Consider the following 25,641-nt stretch of genomic DNA (forward strand, 5'->3'; position numbering starts at 1 on the left):
GCTCTTCTTTATTCTTTTTTTATGTATTATAGAAGTATCGGATCAGGACTCGGTATTGGCAGATACTCAAAATCAAATGACTCGGACTTGGACTCGAGGGCAAAAAAACCTGATCGGGACATCCCTAATTAGGACTGTATATTGCTTTATTTTTATCACGCAAAAATGTTTTTTATTACAATGTGTTTACAGTGTTTATGACATATGGCACATTTACTTTGCTGGGGACTCAGTGGTAGCCGGAAAAAAGGAGGAAATGCCTCTTGTCCAGTTGGGGAAGTGTTGTGTGTGTAAATCAAGATTTTAAATTACTGCACATCTTTCCTCAAGCTGTGTGTGCCCAAATGGAAGGATAAATAAAGTGTACATTACCACCACAGTGGTTGCACCCGTCTTTAACCACTGAATGGCATTATTCTTCAACCGGCCCGGCTGTGTTGTGTCTTTGTAAGTTAGTCAAGTGTTCGCTGCAAATTTAATACAATTCGGAAAGGCACAAACGCGAACAATTTCTTCTTCACTTGTGAGCTCGATCAGATCATCACTCTAGTGATGTCCGGTCATGAACGAATCGTTCTTTTGAACCGGTTCTTTTTAGTGAACAGGGCAAACCAGTACACCAAATCGGACTGAATCGTTCTAAACGGTTCACGTCTCAAATCAGCGCTGATCGCACACGTTACTTTAGTTACTCACTTTCTGACATGAGTGACAGTCCCTCCGAATATAAATAAACTAATGTCTTGAATTATATGTTGTAACTCCAACCGTTCACTGAACTGAGACATGTTTTGCTGAGAGATCTGATGAACTCATGAGCCGCTGATAACGCGAGTAACTGAATGAGCAGGGGTCCTCTCCTCAGGATCAGCAGTACAGAATCGAAAACTGTTTTTCTCGGACACGTTCAATACTGAGAACCGTCGAGCCGATGAGCAGAGCCTCTTCATACACACGATGCTCTTCCCCACTGGACTGTTTTTCCGTTTACTGCAGGACTTCAGCGCGAGGCCTAAAACAGGTGAATTTAAACAATGGCTAAATGGCTAAATGCATCTCGTTGTCATGTAAGGGACCTGTTCATGTTGGACAGAATTTTAATTGCATTTTGTGTCTGTTAAGAGGCACAAAGACACCCGTTACGTGCATGCCCCCAAAGCTGCCGTTCAGCTTTGGGCATTAACTGTAATAACTCCGTGTTGCAAGCACCAATCCGGTTCTTTTTTTTTTTCTATAGACTGTACTCACAAAGATATAACGATCAAGATAAACTTAAAAATTCACCGGAGTTGTCCTTTAAGATTTCCAGAGAAAACAGTAATAACTTGTACCAAGGCTACTTTGCTTTAATTTGACTTGCGCCGTGTGTGACTATAATGCTGCTGCCACATTATGACTATTCTCTCATCAATGACAGTAGCTCATTGGAAAGGGATGGGCAATGCCCTTCATTTTGTTTGCACTAATAAATGCTGCTGCCTTCCAGTTGCAAAAACCAATAAAACTTTGTTCCATATATTTTTTTCAATATAGTCATAAATATCATTATCGCAAATATTCTTAAAATATCATGATATAATTTTTAGACTATATCACTCACCCCTAATTACAATAGTACATACAGTTAACAGTAAGAGTTTCATTAAAATTAAAGGCTGTGATTGTATTGGTTTTATGCAATTTAATACTTTTTTATTACGTAAAGTATTTAAGTGGTTTATTGCTTCATTTAAGAAATGTTCTCTTTATGTGGACACTATAAATATTAGTTTAAAAAAAATACTTACTTGGTTTTACAGGACACTTATCAGGTAAATAAATACATGGACATAAAATAGTGGACATTTAAATCACTTTAGTAGTGTGCTTTTAGAGGATGCAGTGACAATTACTTTCTACATGAACTGACACTTATACAGAGAAATATTTGACAAATCAGAATCAAAATATTCCATGTGTATTTGTAATAAGTATAATTCTGTATAAATGACATTTAAATACTTGTGTGACTCGAGTAAACTTATTCAAATACACTACGCTTGCAGGTTTCTATTCAAATGTTATAATGGTGTCTGAACACATTTGAAACATTTCAAGTTGATATGTAATGACAATTACATGTATATAGCATGTATTATACTTTTATTTAATTATTTATTTATTTTTTAACTCCAACTAACAAGTGCTAACATGCAACCCAGACGTAATTTTCCCATGTAAAAACGCACATATAAAAGCTCGTTTCTAACGCTTTTGACCAAAGTAAGATCATAGCATTCAGGGACAGGTCTGTCAAAAGTCAGCCGCACTTGTTTCACAGTGAGCCGGTGCGTGAAAAGTGTGGACACACCACCAAAACAAAAACACACCTTTGACCAGAGAAAGCAACACTACTCACCGTCTCTGCAGAGTCTCATGGCTTCGCGATTTTTCCCGCACTCTTTCAAACTTTCTTCCAATTCTGTACCTGAGGAAGCGATTTGGGTCGTGTTACATAAATAGTTACACTTGCTGGCTTGTTCTCGCGTTTCTTAATATTTCAAAACTGCATGCAATCGGGCAAACGCTCGCGATCTGACGCGGCTGCCCGCTGAAACGCAATGGCCGACGGCGGCCGATCAACTCACCGTCGCTCCCGTAGAGTTTCACAGCATCGACCCAGCTGCTCCAAGGCTGCCCCAGCATTATTTCAGGACTAGGCAGGGATCTGCGCTCCGCAACAGTCGCCATTGCTGTGGAGGCTTCTCCCCGCTGGAACTGTGGCTGCTGCTTCAGCTGCCTGGCCGCTCTGCGCTGCTGCTGCTCCCCCCTGACGTCATCATCGGCCCTTTCCGACATTCTTTCCGCTACAATGTAACAACACAGCAGTGAGCGCTTAAGGTGGCCGAGCAGATTCCTTCAATGAATGACATTGAGCCGAACACGCGATTCATTCACTATTTTTTTTGTCTATCTTCCCACCCACTAAGTGCTGCTCGAGACGGCGTGTCTCGGAAGGCACGTTAAGAGCAGATTATAGAGATAAAAGTTTGTAAGGGCGACATCAAAACTTCTTTTGACTGACGAGAATACGTGCAATACTGTGGAAATCTGGGTTTCACCTGAATGTTTACATTATTTTATAGCCACAGACATATTAAAACGTATATCTTAATATACGTGGTGACATAAAGGTGACTCAGGGGTATGGGAATTCCCCATTCTATTGATGTTTCAATAGTAAAAAAAATTGAGCAAAAGGTAGGCTACTTTCGATTTTGAAGGGTCTAAAAAATGTATCTAGCTTATTTCATAACGAGTTATCAAAGCTTTGATTTCATGTGTACATTTTTGTGTGAAGTCACACAGCTAGAACCGTTTGAGTTTGGGTTGTCCCTGAAAGGGATAAGTATGTAAAACAGTTCATACAGTTACAACTACCATATCTGATACCTATTTAAATGTTAATATTTAAATGGTCTATTTTATTGTATTTTTAAGATTACTTTTTTATATAATCTTCATCACAATACATGTAAACATGTCAATGGCCACATTTGTGACCGGTAGGAAATTCAGAGCCCCGTTTTTTTTATTTGCATTATAAATTGTTACATTAATAAAAGCATGAATCTAACAGTCAAACGAATGTGCTTTTATTCATGGATTACCATTCCCTTTTGCCCACAATAGCTTGATAGTAACATAAAATATTACATAATTATTGTTTGCAACTTTCCACAGGACAACCTGAGAACTATTTGACTCTGTAGTTTCCCACCGGTTGCAATTGTGAAAAAACATTCAATGCATGCAGTTTGTTACATTGGGTAATCCAAGTATGTGCAAAACATGTTCACTTAAAAAAAAAAAAAAAACTTGGGGATTAAAGAGATTAATACAACAGTGCATATGGCATACAATGGAGAGAGGTCTAACATGGCAGGTTGGTAGGCCATTTTTAAGCCAAAGATTAATCATTTGAAGCACACCATTTGAGCATGGTTTCCTCACACAGGTATTAAGCATATCTAGATTTGACTTCTTCAACACAGTCATTTATACAAAGAAAAGTTTGACTCAGCTGCATGAGCCTGCATTGCTGCAATTCTTTACCAAACTTTCACAAACTATTTGGTTGATAATTCAAGTTAGATGTATAGTTAAAGACGGTTATTAAGTATATAAAGTAAAGACAAACCTTTCACACTTTTGCGTGCTCTAAAATTATTGTACTCTGATCAGCCACATGTTATGGAATCACATTTTGGAGCACAGGCATTACCAAATAATTTCTAGGCTATACTTAGCCATTTGTCCACTTGCAAGAATGTGTCTCATAAAATCAAATATGTCTGGACCGATTCATCTAGAATAAGAACAGATAGTAGAAGCAAACATGTCTTAATGCTGGGCTCAGACTACAGGAGTTTTTAAATCTTAAACGATTGTGAAATCTGGTTGCATCGCAACATAAGGGGAATCTTCAAAGATTTTCTTTTTTTAAATCTCAAACCTGCACACACTACAAGATATTCTTAAGATTATCATGCCAGATTTACCACCTCACGTGATCTCACAGGGAAGCGGATGTAAACACAAATGTGCCGAAGGTTGTCGTGACAGCTTGCTGTATCAATACTTACTCTTTGTAGCGCAAAAAAAAAATTGGTTGGGGAGATGAGGTCAGCGAGAACCGGATGTGTGATTTTTACTGATCATTTTGGAAGTACTGACGTAATAATGAGCCATATTTCCCATAGACAGTAAAAGAAATGGACACAGCGACCCCATTGACGTCTACGGCGAAATAATGAAGTCAACCTAGGGGCACTCACTTCCTGATGGCTGAGCGAACTGCGCAGGCTCAGACTGAGCTTGACGACGTAGATGTGACGTGAGCCTCCTGTCTGACAGCTGTGAGTCTTCTAGTAGATGTGGAAAGTGAAAGCTGAATCACGTTGTTTAAATATTTTCTCCCGTTGCTTTTGGCTCACTATGGGCTTCTACCCATTCTTCCCCCTTGACTTTATCAGACTAGTCTCCAGGACATGTCTCCACGTCCCCCCGACTGTCTCATAGACAGTAAAAGATTGCCTGCGAGCGTCTCCTCAGGTCTATACGGTAATTTCTCAACTGTGCGACAGAGTCGCGTTGGTTATGACGCAATCGTTAGCCTATTTTTACAAAAACAGCTTCTGCGGGGCGATAGTGTAAGATACAAGGTAATGGAGCCTTTTATACATTGTCGTGTTTCTTTAGAAATATACAATGGACAAATGGAGTCTTTAAACGCCTTTGATGTAAAGTTATTCACTGTCAAAGTGACTCAAAAATGAATGGGAGTCAATGGGATGCTAACAGCAGGTGATGGCTTGGTTAGCAATGGCAGCCCCTATGGGTGGAACGCTTTCCGAGCGCTAGATTACCCCCTTGGTATTTCCACCGCAGGAACTTTCCCCAGGAACTAGAGACTTTGGGGTGGTACTCATTGTGTTTCTACCACAGGGTCCAGTGTCTAAATGAAGGTCCAGGTAAAAAATTCCCCCTCAGAAAGTCCCTGATCACGTGGCAGTACTTTTTCAAAGTTAAAGGCCCACTGAAGTGCTTTGAAACGTGTCGCATTATTCAATGTGTTGACGTAATTTCCCCTGAAACGGCTTCAGCTGTTAGCAGCTCCTCCCCTTTTTTGAAACAGCCAATAGCGTTTTGTTAATCTACAGTTTGACTAGAACGCAAGAGCAGACCTTTCTGTTTGGTAAAGCCAGTTTCCTTTAACACTGTTTACCATCATAATCTCCTCCTTATCGCTTTGAAATGAAGCATTCTGTGCAGAATTAAAATGGGCCCGATATGTTTGTTGTCTGTGCCGACTCGCGCATATGATCCGCGCTGCGCTCTCGTAGTCTGTAGTCTAAATTTAGACCAGAGCCGTTGGGGTGTGTGCGCTGCTGCTGTGTGTGAAAATAACGTGAAAACAGACTTTATTCGCCTAAAAAGAAAGCATATTTACACTTAATCGTTTCCTATCACATATATAGTGCACTTTCACCATGTAGAAATGAGTAAATGTGTGAATAACTGACTGATTTCAGCTGCAGCGTAGGGGGCGGGCTTTAGATTCTAGAGAGCATTTTGATTGGACAGAAGATTTGACGAGAAAGTGAAGTCTATGATGATGTCACCAAAATCTGAGATTCGTTTTAACAGAAGTGAGAGACAGTAAAATTTGAATGCTTATATCTCCTAAATGCAAATTTTGTCATAGTTTTTGGAGCATACCAGCTTATTCATAATTTTAAGGCTAACACAGTCATACTAAAAGCTAAAAAACTTAAATTTTGATTTCAGTGGACCTTTAAGAAACTTTCATGGGTGGGACTTGGGCGCCGAACATGCTGATTGGTTGAGTTCATGCAGCATTTTGATTGGTTGACTCCTCAGCATTTCAAGCCCCATATTTAAAAGTAGCTGCGTGTCATTTGTGTGCGTGGTGTAGTATAAGAACATTGTTTAACTTATCTGTATAAACTGTAAAACATGCAGTTACCATAGTAATTCTGAGCATCCAGATTGTATAAACAAAGATTAACTGCTCCTGAATCTTTCCGTGTGCCAGCAAACTGCACTTGATGTGACTGACGAAGTGGAGTCACGTGACTAAAACCGAAATGGGAAAATTATGTCAGTTAGAGGTTATGAATCTCGGTTTCGATTACTTTTCGATTAATCGTCCAGCCCTAGTTCAGGCTTTATTAAGCTTATATGAAATCCAGCGGGAACTGAAAAATCACGTTGCAGTCCTACATCAGCGGACTAATTTGCTTAATCTTCACGGTACTTTAGACCGCGATGGAAACAGCAACAGGTTTGGGGGGAAAAAAGTTACTGGGACAAATGGGTGTGGCTAATTTCGGAAGAAATGCGGCTATAGCATTCATCCCGACTTAAAGTGCCCATTTTATGCTATTTTAAAGGTTTCTAAATTTGTTTTGGAGGTCTCCTACAACAGGTTTATGTGCACCAAAGGTCAAAAAACACTTCTTCTCATAATATACATTTGCACATCACCACTTTTTTCAATGATTCTCAAATGACTTGGATGAATCAGTCTCTCTAAATCCCTCCTTTTCCATGAGCCTGCATCTTCTCTGATTGACCAGATGGCCCAGTATATTACCATTGGTCTACCGCTTATAGCGCTTGTAGGAAGCTAAACACCCATCACCATAACTAAATTTCCACAGCGATTGCACACATCGATTTTACCATATCAGTCTGAGCGCGAGTCTGATGAAGAACTAGCTATTCAACTGGAACTTCCATCGTAAGGATGACTTGAGCAGGACGATTCTCAGTAATTTGCTACTTATTTTGAGGTACATTATGAGATGTTCCAGCTGTATTTCCTCACCATCAGCATTGACAAGTTTATGTCCATCCGTCAAAAAATCCACGTGTATATTTCGAATTTATTGCAATGCACATGCGGGAACTGTCTCAATAACAGTGCATACGTTAGCTCAGCACTAACATGAATGACTGGTGTAACATTAAAGTTTCCAAAACAAATTTTTATCCTTAACCTTTACTTAAATTATGTCTATTAATGCAGATTTTTTAGCATTCTTTCTTACTACTTTTAGGTAATAGTGGCCCACAGCTGATTTTCAGAACTTTTTCAGTCAGACAGTAATAACACAAGTTACCCGGTTAGCGGGAGACCTACACAATACAAAACACAAATTTACATATTTTGAACACCTGGTAGAAAATATATATTCTGAGAAGCAAGCTGGTCTAAGTAAACTGGGTACTGACTAGGGCTGTAACGATACACCAAACCCACGATTCGGTTCGTATCACGATTTTTGACCCACGGTACGATACAAACCTCGATATGGGGGGGACAAAACAGTTTTATTCTGTACAGTATTCTGTAGCCTATTTTGCCGTCAATACCATATATCTGTATGGTCAATAGGCTACTGCCGACGTTTTCTTTGCGGTACCAATAGGCAATATATATTTAACATGAAGTATAGGGCCTCCTGTACATCAATACCAACAGAAGCGCCGCGTCAGACACGCTTCTGGTGTGCAAAGAAAGAGAAAACGCCACGCAGCCGCCCCGCGGATGACACGCAACAGAAACGCCACGCTCACACCACGTTGCCAGCCGGTTGGGGAAGCTTCTTGAAACACTTGAAACACGGCAAATTGTGTGGGTCTTGTCAACTACACGATTGCCATCCTTGTTCGATCTCCACCGGGTAGCTGAAATGTTGCCATAACTGCTGACTTAAAAGTTGGACCTGGACAGGAAGGATAATTCTGGGAGTTGGAAGGGGTGTGTCGCGATTCTGCCTCCTCACATCGCGATACAGGTTCGTGGACCTGCGTATTGCGATTTCGATTTCATATCGCATATCGTTACAGCCCTAGTACTGACCCATCTTTCAAGAACGTTTTGCGAATCTCGCATTAAACTCCAAGATTTGAGAAGCAGTCGTCAGCAAAATGACGTGTTTGAAAGTGACAAGTTGTTCGCGGGCGGACAACATAAACGGGCATTATGCAAATATATTTTCTAGTGATGTAAAACCGTAACGCAGTGGGATTCGAATGATAGACGACTCGTTTAGGCGGTTCCGATTATTTTGGGAGACTTTGTTCAACGTGCACTTTTAAACCTTGTAGACAAATTTTAAGTTTACATTCACAAACAGCTATATTACACACTGCATGACAGGGAATAGTTGAACAGCCATAAAAGAGGAACTTTAAAATCCTAAATATCAAACATGTTTGATATTGTCTGGGTGGCCCTGAATTGTCAGGGAGCAGATGAGGAGGGAGGTTTACGATTTGATCTGTAAACTCCTAACGTAACCTTGGCCAAACATCGGAACCAGCCGATGCCCGAGACGCAATTTTTTTCTCTGAATGTTGGGAGAGGTAAATTGTACATAAATCGACCTAAAACTCCTGTAGTCTGAGCCCGGCTTTAATCGGATGCAGTGAAATTTATTCCTAAATGTATTCATATTAAATATAAGTCATGTCTGTAAGATATGCAAGAGCTGGTTCATTGTGTAAATTTACTGCAAAAATGTTTTGATTAATAGTATTTAATCTGTTTCCCCTCCTTAAGTGTATTCAAACTTGTTTCCATTGTGAAAAATCATGCCTTGTGCGAATACAAGAGGACTAGTCCTTACTGTATTATAATATGAATTAAGGGTGTCAGGATTTCGATTTTAAATCGGAACGACCGAAATTAAGTCACAATCTCGAACTTCGATTTAAAAATTTGGAATCGTCGATGCTGCCACGCCCCCATGTCACATCCAGTTGCTTGCCAAGCCGGAAAAAAACACACTTGTTGAAGAGGTGCGAGTCAACCTCCTCTAACTAAGCTACTCAAAATATAGCATGGCAAATGCAGATGCAGGAGACCCATCGACAGAACTTAAACCCGTCCTCTTTCACTGAAGCAGTGTTAATTTCGTTGACAAATAATTTTCGCCCACAACCTTTTTTCACAAACAAAAACGAGACGATAACTAAATAAAAACTTGTGTTGGATGACAAAAACTATGACGGAAATCTACTGTCATTTTCCTCAACGAATAAAAACGAGACACAAATGTTAGGGAAGGATGATTAGGGAAGAGATCCAGTCAGACCTGATGTCCTGTGTAAAAGATGCGCACATTTGAGTTGTACCGTGCGGATCTAACCGCAGGACAACGCGTGGCACTGTTGCTTCTCTAGGCTCACGCATCTCTAATACAGCGCTTCAGAACGGGTCTTCTCTTCGACATTGTCTTCTCTTCCTAGTTTGTTTTCAATCCTCCAATAAATATTCAAATGGTTATGAATCAGCGTATTGATTCATGATTCCGAATCATGAATCAATACGCTGATTCATAACTTTTCAAATCTTCGTTTGCAGATTGAAAACAAACTAGGAAGAGAAGACAATGCTGAATAAAGTCGTAGTTTTTGTTATTTTTGGACCAAAATGTATTTTTGATGCTTCAAGAGATTCTAATTAACCAACTGATGTCACATATGGACTACTTTGATGATGTTTTTATTCCCTTTATGGACATAGACAGTATAGTGTGCATACACTTGCATACGCTCTCGGGACTAAATATAAAATATCTTAATCTGTGTCTGAAGATGAACGGAGGTCTAACGGGTGTGGCATTAGGGCGAGAAACGACATTAGGGTGAGTCATTAATGACATAAATTTCATTTTTGGGTGAACTGCCCAAAGATATAATTTATTGTTACATTATGTTAATAAATGTTTTAAATTTGACAATGTAGTGTGGTACATTCCGAACAAAGGTCAGATATTATATTGCATAAAGTCTAAAAATGGCATAGCAACCTGTGCTTTAAAAAAAATAAATGTAAGAATCGAGAATCGAATCAAACCGTGATCTTAGAATCGAAAACTTAATCGAAGATTTGGAAAATCGTGACACCCCTAATATGAATCTATTAACAACTCACTACAATAGCCCATTAAAGACATAGTAATGCCTGACCTAAAAGTGAGTTGTCAGAGCTAATATGCCCTTAGGTTTGATAAAATAAAATAAAACCTAGAGTGAAATTGTATTCCTTATTTTATCCTTGATAAAATGTACATCATACCTTGTCAAAAGTAAAAAAAAAAAAAAAAAATGGAACAAAACTGGCCAAGTCAGTAGATCCTCATCAGCATTGGTGATTCCAGACTGCCACACAAGCTGGTGAGGGAATCTGCGGAAAGGAAATAGAGGAAGAGGAATGTTAGCAGCACTAACACAGCACTAGCAGTACTAGTTTCAATAGTCGGTGTGTACTAATCACAGTTTAAGGAGTAGTCGTTCGTTTTTTGACTTAAACCAGGTTCACACTGTATGATTTTGACCACGATTTGGCCCTTTAAGATGAGATTCCTCAGATCCTAGGCTAAACTCTGAAGTCTTTGATCGTTAGTCTGACATGGTCACCGACAAATGATCAATGACCCGTGGGACAAAATTCTGGCATTGTCAGAAGATTTGACGTGCAGTCCTGCAAGTGTGGCTTCTTCTACAACAACCATAAAATCAAAAACCAACAGAAGTGCTGAACATGATGACGCAATTAGTTGACACATTTGTTCCACACACATGGTCTTCGTTTTTTCCAGTTTTCTTTTCGAGAGAAGCCATGATTAAAATTAACGTTTGAGATTGTTTTTGTTTGTTAGGCACCATCTTTATTCCGCATATAAATGCAGCTCACATCACTGAACAGGTAACAGATTAATGTTGTGATATTTAGTCTTTTTTTGCGCGAGCAACACGTCTTGACTGCCATACAGTCTGACATTTATGACACATTTATGAGATACTATAGTGTGACATGGCTCACAGCAGGGATCATTTTCGTATCTGACAAGCTGTCGTAAAGAACATTTATTAATCATGCAGAGTACTTAACCCTATAATAAGGGAAAACATAACTATTTTACGAGGTGGCGATTTTGTATCAAATTCATATAATGTGAAGCATACAAAAAAGCATATCGTACAAAAACATGCAAACAAGAGCATACAAATTAGCCAACAATAGCTATGAATTGCCATGAGATTGTGTTGTTTTTGACAGATGAGCCTCCATGATGGCTAAGGCCAAGCGAATCTGACTGTAGCTTTCTTCTCTACAGTTGTTTTACTAGCTCAAGAGCTACTTACGTAGGAGCCCGTCGCTACAGAGTAATCCAATCCAATAACAACTATCCCCGGCTAACCATCTGAGAGCCCTTCAGTTGACAGCCTGATAATCCATCTAAGGGATATAAGGAACTAGTGAAAATGTTTTGACTTTCTTACATCAGTTGCTCAGTTCAACATCAAATTCATAACCTAATTAGCGTACATGAAATAAGCAGGATTTGCGCTGCATGACTTAATCCGTTTATACAATTACAATACATATCTGAATAAATTATAATTTATACAAAGTAATTTCAAAATACACAGATATACACAGACAGCATTATTCTGATGAATGACTATTAGTCTGTTGTTCGTGTCAATGGAATCAAGTGTTGGCATGAGGGAAACCAAGGCTGATATGATTAGATGTTCTTTGTGGTTGTCAATGAATTCCCCTTTAGAGTTTCTATTCTACATAACTATGAAATATCTTTGTGTTTCCAGCGCAAACGCCCACTGTTTGTTGTCACCTCACAGGGGGGCATAATTACACTAAAAACTATTTCACAATTTTCCAAATTTAGAATGTATAACTGAAGCCACGTCGTATAAAGCTTGTTTATTCCGATATCCTTGAACTACTGTGAAAACAGCATGAGTCATCAGAGACTATAATTTGAAGAAATAATCAATCTGTTGTTTATATACATATACTTTGAAAATAATTAGTCACTTGTGTAGTTGTCATTTGATTACTCATTTAATAATTTATTCATCCTTTTATTATTATTATTATTATTAATTTGACATTTTATGTATTTTCCATTCTATTGTTGATACAAAAATCTTATGATGGAGGTTCAATGATTGTTTGTTTTTTATGAGTAAGAGATATGATAATGTCTTCACGGTTTTTAACAACATAGGACATAATTTTTCAATGATTTTGTATAACAACACTTTTTGGATTTGTATTTTTTACTGGTCTGACAGACAGCATTGAAATATATGCAACTAAGATTATTCAATAAATTCAGCGCTTTTTATTATCATCACTTCAACTCCTTCAGCCCTTTCCTGACTTTCTCAGCCTGATAGAAGACTGTTATTGGAGTTTTGGGTACCAGACAAGACTTGCTGTTGACAGGTTTTACTGGTTTTGGACACACAACAGATCACAGGAGCCAGGGTAGGATCTGACATATTTCTGACGTGGAGGTCTATCCGATCTAACGTTCTGCTACAGAATTTATTGTTAACATTAGTTAATACAAATGTGACTGTTCATTGTTAGTTAATGTTAGTGCAGTCATTCAATTATATTATATTAACATATACATTTTTTATTTTAAAGATGTATTAGTTAGCATGAACTAACTTACTAAGGTTAACATATACTTTAAAGATTTTTCATTGTTAGTTCATGTTTACTAATGTAGATAACTCATGTCAACAAATGGATCGTGAAGTGTTAATGAAAATGTTTCCTATAAACACCCCTGCTCTTTCCCTCCTCAGTATGACAATTTTGTGTTAAAGTTTAATTTATAACTTTGTAAGCCATGAGCCCTTCTGTCAAATGTCATGTCCTTGAAGTTTTAAAAGTGTTTTGCTAATGTTTCCACTCTTACGGCTCCATTAATTCCTTGCCCTGTCCACTTGTTTGCATCCATTAAGTAACTTCAAACGAGCAAGTGCACTTGGGAAAGTGAAAGCAATAATGGCGAGATCCACCAGTCATTCGAAAGGCTCCTACAACAACTTTTCTACAAGGACTAAACATAGCGGGTTTGTCATCGGTGCGAAACGAACAAAGTAAACTTGAGTATTACGTCATCAAAATCAAATGTTACACACATAAGAGGGGGAGGGGGACGGCAGCAGGTTTAGCTTCCTCGCTAACTGAGCAGCTGAGCCATTGGTGGCACTGCTGTAGCATGCAACTGGCTAACTGGCAGAACAGACATTAGCAGCTGATCTCGATGTCATCATTATTCTCTTACCAATGCCCTGGACTTCAGAGGTCCCGGTAGAGTGCCAGGGAGAACAAAGGCGCAGGCTTTAGGGTATATTGAAAATGAAGATCAGTTCAAAGAGCGAGTGCAGTGCTCAGTGACTGTGGAGGTCTTCACCAGGTGCTTCCATGTCTGTTTACCAGGCAGCATTCTGGGACAAGAACGTCACTGGCTGAATCCAGCAGCACGCATGCACCGAGCACGCCTGTCACTGGACAGTGTGGTGGTGTGTCAAAAACGATTGCGCTGCCTGCCTAGACAGCATTTCTGGGCGTCGTACAAGCTCTTGTTACGCTCTGATGCGCTTTTGTGAGTCATTTGAGCAGTTAGGACGCTATTACAACAGCTTTTAGAGCGTCTCAGACCCGCCCTTTGGTGCCCAAACAGGCTTTCTATGTAGGCAGCTCACTGGGTTTTGAAACGCAGCCTGCTACTGCACTTCGCAAAAACGTTAGATCAAAACTGCAAACATACGGAGAACTAAAAACACTCTAATCAGAGCCACATGCAGCCGACACAACTTTAAAATGACTTTGGCAGTTTAATAATGAGGGGGGAAATCCTTGCAGTTTAGGGATATGCTGTAACGATCGATGATTCTTTTTAATTGAATTGGTTCACAAAACCGGCCGAACCGACTCTTTAAACAGAACCGTTTCGGATATGCCCAATTCGTAGTGAGTCAAGATCCAAGTGAGGTAATAAGAGTATGTTAAAACATGAAAACTGTTTCAGTCAAGAGAAGAGATGTGAATGAATTGGGCTATTTCTTAATGTACATGTATTTATCTAGTTATATAATTTCAAGTATAATAATTTCCTAATAATACTGGAAACACTAGTAGGCTAGGCTACTGTATTTTAATCAAATAGGACCTATATATTTTTTTAAATATATTTTAATACAGCTATTAAAATCAAAATAAAAAGAAATTATATTTTACAAATATTATTTCTTTTTAATTTAGTTAGTTACTTTAATTAAAGTAAAAGAAAATATTTACACAGCCTTTCTCTTAACTTTTTCACAGACATCCTATCTTTCAAATACATTTAAATGTACAAATTCACATAATTTCATATTTCTGCAAGAAACTACTGAAGACGCTTCTTTTTCATCAACACTTGACCGACTACTACTGACACTTACTATTCTATCTAGGCCTATTTATTAAAACAAAAACAAAAAACATCTAGGCCTTCTGCGCTAACTGGGACTTTTCACAGCACTTTCATACTGTTGCCCAAATGTTGGTTTAATTTCTTATATTGCTCTCCTCATAAGACACTTTGGATAAAAGTGTCAGCTAAATATGCAGGCTACAGGTAGGCTATGCAGTGTGGGGATTCCCCAACTTTTTTGTCAGCTGAACCTCTTTAACCTAATATATTTACTTGAAGTACCTGAGATTTTACATTAATATAATAAAATTAAATCCAATAATAGAATTAAGGTCACTGTTCTCTTATGTCTGTTAATGGTCCTTTTAATGTAGATGCATATTGTATTTACGTTTAATGACTTTTTATATTATCATATATGAATTTATGTCATTAGAAACTGAATCATGGCTACAACAAACTGAACTGACATTATGGGGTAGCCTAGACTTATTTTGTTGTTGTTGTTGTTTAATCGGTTGTATTATTTCTAAACATAAATGCATATTATATTTAAGTTCTCAATGACAACCTTTTTATCAGGCGAATCATGGGTACAACAAACTGAACTGACATTACAAATTACATGGCACAAAAGAATTCCTGAATCGGGTTTTGAAAAAGTTCTATGAAACGAATTTGTTCTAATGAACCGATTCGCGGGAACGAGTCGGACTTCCCACCACTGTCAAAAACTACTGACCTGCTTGCAGATAAGGCATTTCTGGAATTCATATGAATGGTTGAAACGTTTGAAAGATTAATTTAAACACAACTTAACTGAATCAATAATAATGAAACAAAACCATGAAGGAATATCTATGATACGTCCTGTGGGGTCGCCGGGTTCGGCTCATTTGCTTCGCAACAGAGGCGGGGCGCTGCTGCCTTTTGTTGCCGCGCGCGCCTGTCAATAAAGTTTTGTCGAATAATTCAGTTAGCCTATTGGAGAATGGGTAGCATCACTGATGGTAAGAATTTCTTTTTGGTGTTTATTTTTGTGTATATGATATTTATGTGGAAAACCAGTATGATTTACAACAACGTTGCCAGACTATTATTTTTCTGTTGTAAAAGGAACTCATTTGAAATTAGATCAAAATGAGGAATCAGTTAGCCATGTGGTATGCTAGAACTGATAACTTACACTAAATAAATGCACAATTTTTTTTTATCTTATTGTATTTACTGCGATTTAATCGAAATTAAAGTTTTGATTTAGAGCTTGGAAATGCTTACTATGATGCCTGATATGGAATGTGTGTGTGTAGAATATTTTATATCTGCATCAAAGTTTATATTTTTATCTTTCTTGGAAGATTTATTTGATCCAAAACAGTCGTGTTGTGTGTGCCTTTGGCATGCTGGAAGATTGAAACTGTAATGTGTCTGCCAAGTCTTTTGCTATGTGGTTAAAATCCATAGCTAGACTCAACACAACATATTTGATATCGGTGTCTTCACAGATGAGGTTATTCGGAAGCGTCTTCTGATAGACGGGGATGGAGCTGGAGACGACAGGCGCATTAATGTGCTCATGAAGAGCTTCACCAAATGGAGCAGCTCCAGTTTCTCACCAGAGGAAGGGTAATTTAATCTATATGTGATCTTGGGCCAACATTAGATTTTTCTTTTTCCTATATACCTTATTCCATCAATTAGTTACCATTACTTTATGTTTAAATACTTTTTCATGCTTGACTTTGTTGCTGCAGGTTCTCACAGTATCAAAGGATGCTGACATCTTTGGCTCAATGTGAATTCTCCATGGGGAAGACCCTGCTCGTGTACAACATGAACCTAAAAGAAATGGAGAATTATGAAGAAATCTATGCAGATATTGGTAAGACCTGACCTACAGTTGATGTGACCATGATGGGTGTCATCACATTTGTTCAGTTACTTAGAAAATGTTTCTTGTTTTTTCCAATACAGAGAAAAGTATAACATCAGCCCATGAAAAAATTGCAGAGTGCAAAAAGGAAATCCAGAGAGCCAAAAGGATACGGAAAAACCGTCAAGGTTCAATACCGCCTCTTTGGAGAAATTCAGTATTTTGTTTTATTTGGTTTTCTCACTAATATATGCTTGTCTTATTTGTAGAGTATGATGCTTTGGCAAGAGTTATCAAGCAACATCCAGACAGACATGAGACCTTAAAGTAAGTTTGAAGTTCTTATCTACAAGAAATCATATATTATTTATTTATCAAACTTTACAATTTTACTGCTTGGTTCACTTTGTGATAAATTTGTTGTCTGTATGTCCTTTAAAGCCACAATATGTAATTTTTTACCGCTAGAGGTCGCTTCAACACAAATGCTTAGCTTGATGACGCCTTGATTTCGCTGAGCTTTTTTTATGCCGCAGACGACCTCTTCCGGTCATGCGTATGTTGGGTTAGCAGCGCTGTTTTATCATATTACTTTATTTGAGTGTGTTGAAAGTTACGTTATAATGCTACTGTGCATTCGCTCTGTGGCTACTATGAAACACTTGTTGGACACTGCAGTAGCTAGATCGAAATTAGGCATGGTAAAACATGGCACTCGCGGTAAATCAAGAAACCGAGATTTAAACAATAAGACTAACTGTATTGAGCTATATAGCAATGATTCGTTTTCTGTCGCTCACCTGTCTAATAAAACACATAATATATTAAAGCGTCTTTGGTGTTTCCATGGTTTTGTTAGGGGTTACAGTTTTGACCCATAGACCAGATATGCGAAATGAAGACCAGGAGTCAGGATGTTCAATCATCGGAGAGAATTTTACTGAAGAAAAGTTTGCAGTTTCATCAGTAGAGTCAGCTTCAGAGTCTCTCAGGGCGGTGTCAGGCCAGACTCTACTCTACACAAAATTACCACACCAGTTATACCAATTTCAAGGGCATGATTTACATCATTACAAACACGTGGAATATTACTGATTGGCATAAAGTCTAAACAATGTGTCACGCGAGAATAGATAGGAGATGTTGTTGTTGTTAATCAGGATGTATACATCAGACAACCCCAAGATTGGGGTAGTGTTGACTTCAGGGGAGTCCTAGAAAGACGCCAAGAGGTCTAGGGTGTGAGAAAAAGCGGTCCAATCCATTCCATAGACCTGCACAGAACATGTAACACACACACACACAAGACTCTAGGGCACATCTCTCCTCCAAGGTTAGCGCAGCAGTGAGCTTATCAACAGGACAAGATATCAACACCACATGACAAACACATCTCCAGAAAGAAAAGTATGACTAATGTCATCTACCTCATTCTATAAAGAAATATAAAGACAAAAATGTACTTCTATCAATGGGAAAAATCACACTATATAAATAGGAAGAAATCACAATTGGGAGACTCAAATCCTCCCACCCCTTCCTGTCCTGGGGTTACTAACAACAGGCAGGATTCACCTCTTGGAAGTTCTAACTTTCTCTCCAAGGCCCTGTTGGTCAGGACCCAGAGATAGAGGTCAGGCTATCTATGTCAGGGCACATAGATAGGGGTCAGACTGTCTTTGTCAGACCGTCTCTGGAAAGCAAATTAGACACCATACTGCAGACATAGAGTCAAAATCATATTAAATAATAGTTAAATGTATTAATGATCAAATAAAATTGATTTTCAATATAATTCATTATTGTGGAAGGATAATAACTGATTATTTAATTCATGAGGTTATTAAAAATCATTCAAAAGGATAAGATGCATATGATGAAGATGCATATGATGAAGAGGCAAGGGTGTCGGCCCACTCCCCCCTTCAGTTTCTACAAAATAAAACCGGAAATTGAGTGTAACGCAGGAAGGATGCCATTGATAGGCGACACACGGACAAAGTCCATTTCCTGGTTAAAATTGCTTATTTCTCTGGATTTAAACATTCTTGGAAATATTTGGGATAATGTAAGTACTCAAGTCAACAAAATGTAAAGCATTGTTCTAATGGTTTTTGGATATTGAAATGCATTTGATTTGCATATTGTGCTATAAATAACATGACAAACGGGCCACCTAACAGCAGGGATACATATAGGCCCACCAACTATTAAAGTGTGTTTGTGATCTTATTTCTGCAGGCAACTTGAGGCTTTAGACAAAGAGCTTCAGCAGCTTTCACATATCAAAGAGAATGTGGAGGACAAGGTGAGGGAATATGGTGCTAATTGATGATTTGATGATTTTGTAGAAATACAACATCATACATCTTACAATATTTACTCTGATCTCGTTTTTTTTATTTATTTTTTTTTTTTTTAAACCTATCTTCAGTTGGAACTTCGGAAGAAGCAGTTCCACGTCCTTCTCACCACCATTCAGGAACTTCAACAGACTTTGGAGAGTAAGTATTCATTCCTAAAACCTAATTAGATTAGATACATTTTTTTTATCAGCTGCTATTGTAAATACTGCCTGTTGTAAGGTCTAAATTTGTGTTTTTTCATTTATAGATGATGAGAAGATGGAAAGCGACGATACCCAGGACAGTCTGATGGAAAATGGAGACTAGATGTGTGTTTTTTCTGGGGATGTAGTGATGTACCTATTATTATTTTAATGAGCACCAGATGTTCTTTCATTTTAGTCCTTTTTTTTTTGGGTGGGGGATGTTTTAGCTGTGCATGTACAGAATTAAAGTGCTTTCTTTACTAACTGAATCTGTGTTTGAGTCATTTAATTTTAGCATATGGCCCCCTCTAGGTATGTTTAGACTGAGCATAACATAAACCATCTATAAAGAAATATGTTCCTGTGTACAGTAATTGTGGACCGTGCCATTCAATCCAGAAGCTTTATTAACTTAATTACTGTAAACTAAATGTCTAGTATAAAGAGACTATAAACCACTAAAAATGTTACCCCTGTGTGGTTTTATTATTCGATTAGGTTAGACCAAAATACCTTTGTATGAATATGCGGCATAAAAATATGAGACTATGCACATAAAACTTTACACATTTATAAATTTTAAAGTGTTTCAAGCCGCTCCCCTTTAATTTTTCTCAATTGCTTTAGCACAATTTTTGAAAGCCTTACATTCTTAACATTCTACAAACAGTTGATAACTGTCAAAAATCACATTTATATTTATGCATTTGACAGACGCTTTTATCCAAAGCGACTTACATTGCGTTTTTAAGGTACACATTTTACATTTTTATCAATTCTTGCCAATTCAAAAATGTTTTCTTGAACATCAGAACTCGTATTTCATGTATGCAAAATGTATTTACTCACCCAAAACATTTAATTCATGCTTCAATCAAAACCTTAAAAAAAAAGTTATTCTGTCAGTAAATTGGTCAATTGTATGATCCACACACACTGGTCAAAATCTTCAGATGTTCTTTTTTTCTGTTATTTAAAATAATGTCAGTTTTATCTAGCTTAATGCTCTTGTGGATCACACTGAGCTTTTTACTGTAAATACAGATTAAGACAGTAGGTAAAAAATGACTGTCAATAATGTAGTATGTAAAAAAAGAAAATCAACATTTGCATTTATTCAATACATTTATTTTTATACTTACCAGAGGTGGGTAGTAACGAATTACATTTACTTCGTTACATTTACTTGAGTACATTTTTTGGGTAACTTGTACTTTTAGAGTATATTTAAAAATGGGTACTTTTACTTTTACTCAAGTACATTTCTTGTAAAAAAACTGTACTTTTACTTAGTTACATTCGGTGGCGTTCCTCCGCTACTGTCAATGGTGATAATTAATTATATATTTTAAAATAAGTTATGACTTGTTCGCAAGTCTCGCGAAACTTTGGAGAGGCTGCTTCGCGAGAGGTGGATACGCATCACCCGCATAAAATTAGCGCGCGTTTAGTCAGAAGATGATGGCCGAAGCAGAGGGAGATGTGTGTGAGCTACGGCAGATCTCCCGTACGTGGCCTCAAGTTTAGCCTGTTTTCAGTCCAAGATGTCAAAAAGAACAGTTTCATAAACTAATGCATGCTGTGTGCACCAAAATGAACTGACATCTCAGCATACAATAATTCCAGCTCCAACCTGAGAGAGCAGTGGTAAGTGTAACAATGATGCCTATATTTGAACACTGTTAATGGTAATTTGGTAACTATGGGCACTTTTCCTTTATTGTAATACTATTTCACACACTGTCCGAGTGTTTTCCTCATATGCGCTCTTGTGCAACATTGACAAATCGTTTGAATCCTCCGAACACACGTTCACATCTGCACATTTACATTATCTTTTTTTTCTCATAAAACGAGCAACCTCATTGGCAAAATGTACCTGTGACAATGTTTTTGCAAACCACAAAATACGTACCAATACACACTGCAGGAATTCCAACAGAAATGAACACTACAGGCAGAAAAACTGCATTTTTTGTTAGTCTATGGTTTGTAAAACATTTTGAATTTTGCGTCACAGCTCGATGTTCTGCTTTTCTGATTCACCAGACTTGCTCGATAGCTCAGCTGATACAGATTTGTATTTGCAATGCGAAAAGCTTGAGAACGAACCCCATGACGAACGAGTCATGATAAAAGAGCTCAAAGACGAGTTCTAAACACAAGCTAAAAATACATGGACACAATTTTATTTTTGTCACATTTGCTTTTGTTAACACTTTCGGGTAGGTTTAGTGTGGGTGTAGGCTACGTTAAAAACACAACGTAACAAAACATGTCAGATTCACGCAAATCTGTTCTGGAAAAAAAATAAGCTTTTAGCGCCACCCAGTGGACATTTCACTTTGAACCTGTCGCAATATGTACGTATTGGTACATATTTTGTGGTTTGCAAAAACGTTGCCACAGGTACTGATGAGATCAGGCTAAAAACGAAACAAATTGAATAGCCTAATGTGACATCTTGCATTTATACACATATCCGGACAGACAACAGTCTGCAGTGTATACATACGTTTAAAAATGGGACTGTATTTTTAAGAATGCATATACTTATAAAAATATAAGAACAAAGTATGTTTTAAAAAGAGCTGTGGTTAGCCCAGCACACCATTAATTTACACTGTTTAACCATTAAACACACACACACACACACACACATATAGTTGGAGGTGTGTGAAAGCTCTCTAAGTAGTCTGAAATTCAGGGTTTTTGGATCTTATCAATCAGATCGAAAGTAACTAGTAACTAAGTACTTGAGTAGTTTTTTCATCTAATACTTTTTTACTCTTACTCAAGTAACTCTTACGATTGTTACTTTTACTTTTACTTGAGTAAATATTTCCGTAAGTACTTGTACTTTTACTTGAGTAAAGATTTTGGCTACTCTACCCACCTCTGATACTTACATGTAAGCTTGAAGTTGTTTGTCTCTTTTTTGCTGCCAAAACAGCCCTGACCCATCAAAGCATGGACTCCACTAGATCCCTGAAGGTGTGTTGTGGTATCTGGCACCAATATGTTAGCAGCATATCCTTTAAGTCCTGTAAATTGCAAGGTAGGGCCTCCATGGATCGGACATGTTTGTTCAGCACATCCCTCAGATTTGATTGAGATCTGGGGAATTTGGAGGCCAAGTCAGGTTCTCAAAGTCGTTGTTGTGCTTACAAACCATTTCTGAACCATTTTTGTTTTGTGGCAGGCCACATTATCCGGCTGAAAGAGGCCACAGCCACCAGGGAATACCGTTTACATGAAAGGGTGTACATGGTCTGCAACAATAATGTTTAGGTAGGTGGTACAAGTCAAAGTAACATCCACACATGTATGACAGGCCCCAAGGTTCCCCAGAACATTGCCCAAAGCATCATACTGCCAAGCCGACTACATGCATCCTGGTGCCATGTGTTCCCAAGGTAAGCGACGCTCACGCACCCGGCCGCAGCAGACCCTGAATCTATCACCGGTTCACCACTGTTCCTTCCACTTTTAAAAGATACTGACCACTTCAGACCGGGAACACTCCACAAGAGCTGCAGTCGTATAGCCATCACAATTTGGCCCGGTTCAACCTCACATCAACTTTGAGGACAAAATGTTAACTTGCTGTTTAAAAAATCCCACCAAGTAGGTGCCGCTAGTGCCTGTATGCCTGTATTGTAGTGCCTGTATTGTTGGTCAATATCCAACAAACATTCCAAGCCATGTGCATTTAGTCATTGTGCAAATTGTAGACAATTGTTGCCTGCATAACTCTTACGCACGTGCCAAAACAAATGCAATAAATCAATAAGAAAAATCGAGAATTGAGTCGAGAAAAGCGATTGAGAAAAATAACGTAAACATTCTAGAAGTATTTGGACACATTTGCAATATTTAGAATAAAAATATATCACAAAATATCAAACCTAGAAGCTTTTGTTTTAAAGATAGCTCGAGCTAAATATTTACCTTAAAGATATTTGTTAGTGAGTAAAATGCATATGCTACGCATCTCTCAACCAGCAGATGTCGCTACTGCCACAATATTTAACATGACTCGCTGAACAATGACTTTGAAATAAATCTCTATCTATCTATCTATCTATCTATCTATCTATCTATCTATCTATCTATCTATCTATCTATCTATCTGTCTGTCTGTCTGTCTGTCTGTCTGTCTGTCTGTCTGTCTGTCTGTCTGTCTGTCTGTCTGTCTGTCTGTCTGTCAACAAAAACAAAACCTCTGTCAAATGCTCACACTTAAGATAGAAGGCTAGTATGGTAATGCAAATATAAAAGCATATACTGTATGTTTTAACTTAAAGGTCACTTGTTCTAAGTTGTTTAAAATAAATGTATGCCCATAGCCTGGATGCCAGCCGAACTTAGCCCCGCCCACACATTTTTTAGGTCGGTCAATATATAGCAAATATTCTGACTAGAATTGAGTATGACCACGTCAGGCTAGTATGCTCAACTCTTCATTACTAATATGGTCATGTTAATTTTAAATGTTTTGTACTTTTCCCATACATATTGTATTGTATTTTGTTTAAAGGTTTCAAATGGCAGATTAAGAGAAAGGTCATCCTTTTATGGCCTTTGCATCTTCATTTATGCAGGTTTTAATCAGCAGCTTAGTGGTGCGCACTGGAAGACAACATACATGAGGTCATCAGTGTTGTGCCCTTAAATCAGCTTCTCTGACATGAAGCAAAACTAATGTTTGCAATTACATGAGACTAAAACTGCAGTGGGGTCAGGGGATATTTACAAAAATCACAAATGTCCGTTTTTACCATTTCAATCAAACCTAATGAAATTCAACAGTCTAATATGTTACAAACAAGGTCTCATTTGGCCATTTTAACACTTTAGAGCAGTTATACAACACCATAACAACAGCATTTTCCATATCACTATTCTAAAAAAACAATATATATATATATGTCAATGAGGGATGGGACTTGCTTGGTCACAAACATTCTTCCAAATATCTTCCTCAAGGTTAGGGATGCATTATTTCTATTTTTTCTTATATTTTTTTTAGGAACAATGAGAAACAGAACAGATACATCTGCATGAATAGATTTGTTTTTCTAGATGGTATACAGGCACTGTATAGTGTACATCAGTGGTTCTCAAATAGGGGTACATGTACCCCTAGTGGTACTGCAGGGTTAGAGAAAGTGGAAACTGACATTTAGGAATAACTCATTAAAATAGGCTATTGTATTGTTATATGTAATTAGGACTACACAATGATGCAATGAAAATTAATTCATAAATTATGTTGAGCAACTGTGTGAATATCAAAGGTAAATCTATCTATCTATCTATCTATCTATCTATCTATCTATCTATCTATCTATCTATCTATCTATCTATCTATCTATCTATCTATCTATCTATCTATCTATCTATCTATCTATCTATCTATCTATCTATCTATCGCTACATGAGGACGGGCCTATGTATCCCATTGAAAGGATCGCCGACAAATTGACACAAATGGGCATACATATGAATACTGAACTGTTAGTTAAAACACTAAATTAACTTAAAAACATATGTTGTCAAAACTTATTTATCTTATAATTATTTACGTACTTAAGAAATGTACATGAAACAGTTTCGTAAAGCTACATGAAATGTTTTATATTGTTATAAACAGTTAAATATAGTTATAAATAGTACACTCTAAAAAATGCTGGGTTAAAAACAACCCAAGTTCGGTTGAAAATGCACTAACCCAACAATTGGGTTGTTTTAAACCAATGGCTGAGTTGTTTTAACCCAGCAATTGGGTTGTCTTAAGCAACATTTAACCCAACCACTGGGTTAAAACAACTCAACCGTTGGGTAAAATCAACCCAATTGTTGGGTTAGTGCATTTTCAACCCAACTTGGGTTGTTTTTAACCCAGCATTTTTTAGAGTGTATACAGTGTTAAATACATAAATGTTTATAAGAAACAAACCTGCTCGGGGGGCATCAGATATAATAACTCCCTATAATGTCAATGGATTTTAAAGCAGAATGTTGTTGTCTGGTCAAGTGGTATTTGGCTTGAAAATTCATAAAATGAATAATACTTAAGCCAAAAAAGTCTGAGAACCACAGCACATGGTTGAAATTCAAATGTATTATTATTATTATTATTATTATACTATTTTACATTATTGACATGAATGCCATGAATCACTGGATAGAGTCACACTGCAAAAAAAAATCTAATTTTCTTTAATGCGTGTTTAAAAATGATGTTGTTGAATTTGTGTTGATTTTAAAAAGATACATTTAAAATAATTCAAGTTAGAAAATAATTACTTCAATGCGCGCACACTTTCAGTAATAACAAATATTTTATTCAAATTCACTTAATGCACAATTGCATAAATATATTGCAT

General features: G+C 37.5%; 2 protein-coding genes across 3 annotated transcripts in view; one reads left to right on the forward strand and one right to left on the reverse strand.

Annotated features, from left to right (window-relative positions):
- LOC137057996 (ataxin-7) overlaps window positions 1-13,899 on the reverse strand; it is a 50,118-nt gene extending 36,219 nt beyond the window's left edge. Inside the window, exons 1-5 of one of the 2 annotated variants that reach the window (XM_067431125.1) lie at window positions 13,692-13,899; window positions 11,725-11,818; window positions 10,655-10,762; window positions 2,628-2,846; window positions 2,399-2,467 (exon numbers count right to left, since the gene is read on the reverse strand). In XM_067431125.1, coding sequence (XP_067287226.1) covers window positions 2,399-2,467; window positions 2,628-2,838 — 280 coding nt within the window. In that variant the 5' untranslated portion in view covers window positions 2,839-2,846; window positions 10,655-10,762; window positions 11,725-11,818; window positions 13,692-13,899. The remainder of the gene's footprint in view (window positions 1-2,398; window positions 2,468-2,627; window positions 2,847-10,654; window positions 10,763-11,724; window positions 11,819-13,691) is intronic. The other variant, XM_067431124.1, reaches the window with a different exon arrangement.
- A 1,807-nt stretch (window positions 13,900-15,706) lies between these two features.
- On the forward strand, window positions 15,707-19,518 carry thoc7 (THO complex 7). The gene is made up of 8 exons (XM_067431230.1): window positions 15,707-15,835; window positions 16,331-16,451; window positions 16,580-16,707; window positions 16,800-16,886; window positions 16,968-17,025; window positions 18,940-19,006; window positions 19,133-19,202; window positions 19,312-19,518. Exons 1-8 carry the CDS (start codon window positions 15,817-15,819, stop codon window positions 19,368-19,370), a joined length of 609 nt encoding a protein of 202 aa, XP_067287331.1. The 5' UTR covers window positions 15,707-15,816; the 3' UTR covers window positions 19,371-19,518.
- Window positions 19,519-25,641: the final 6,123 nt, after the last annotated feature.

Source organism: Pseudorasbora parva, chromosome 22 (genome assembly GCF_024679245.1).
Source record: "Pseudorasbora parva isolate DD20220531a chromosome 22, ASM2467924v1, whole genome shotgun sequence".
Lineage (NCBI taxonomy): Eukaryota > Metazoa > Chordata > Actinopteri > Cypriniformes > Gobionidae > Pseudorasbora > Pseudorasbora parva.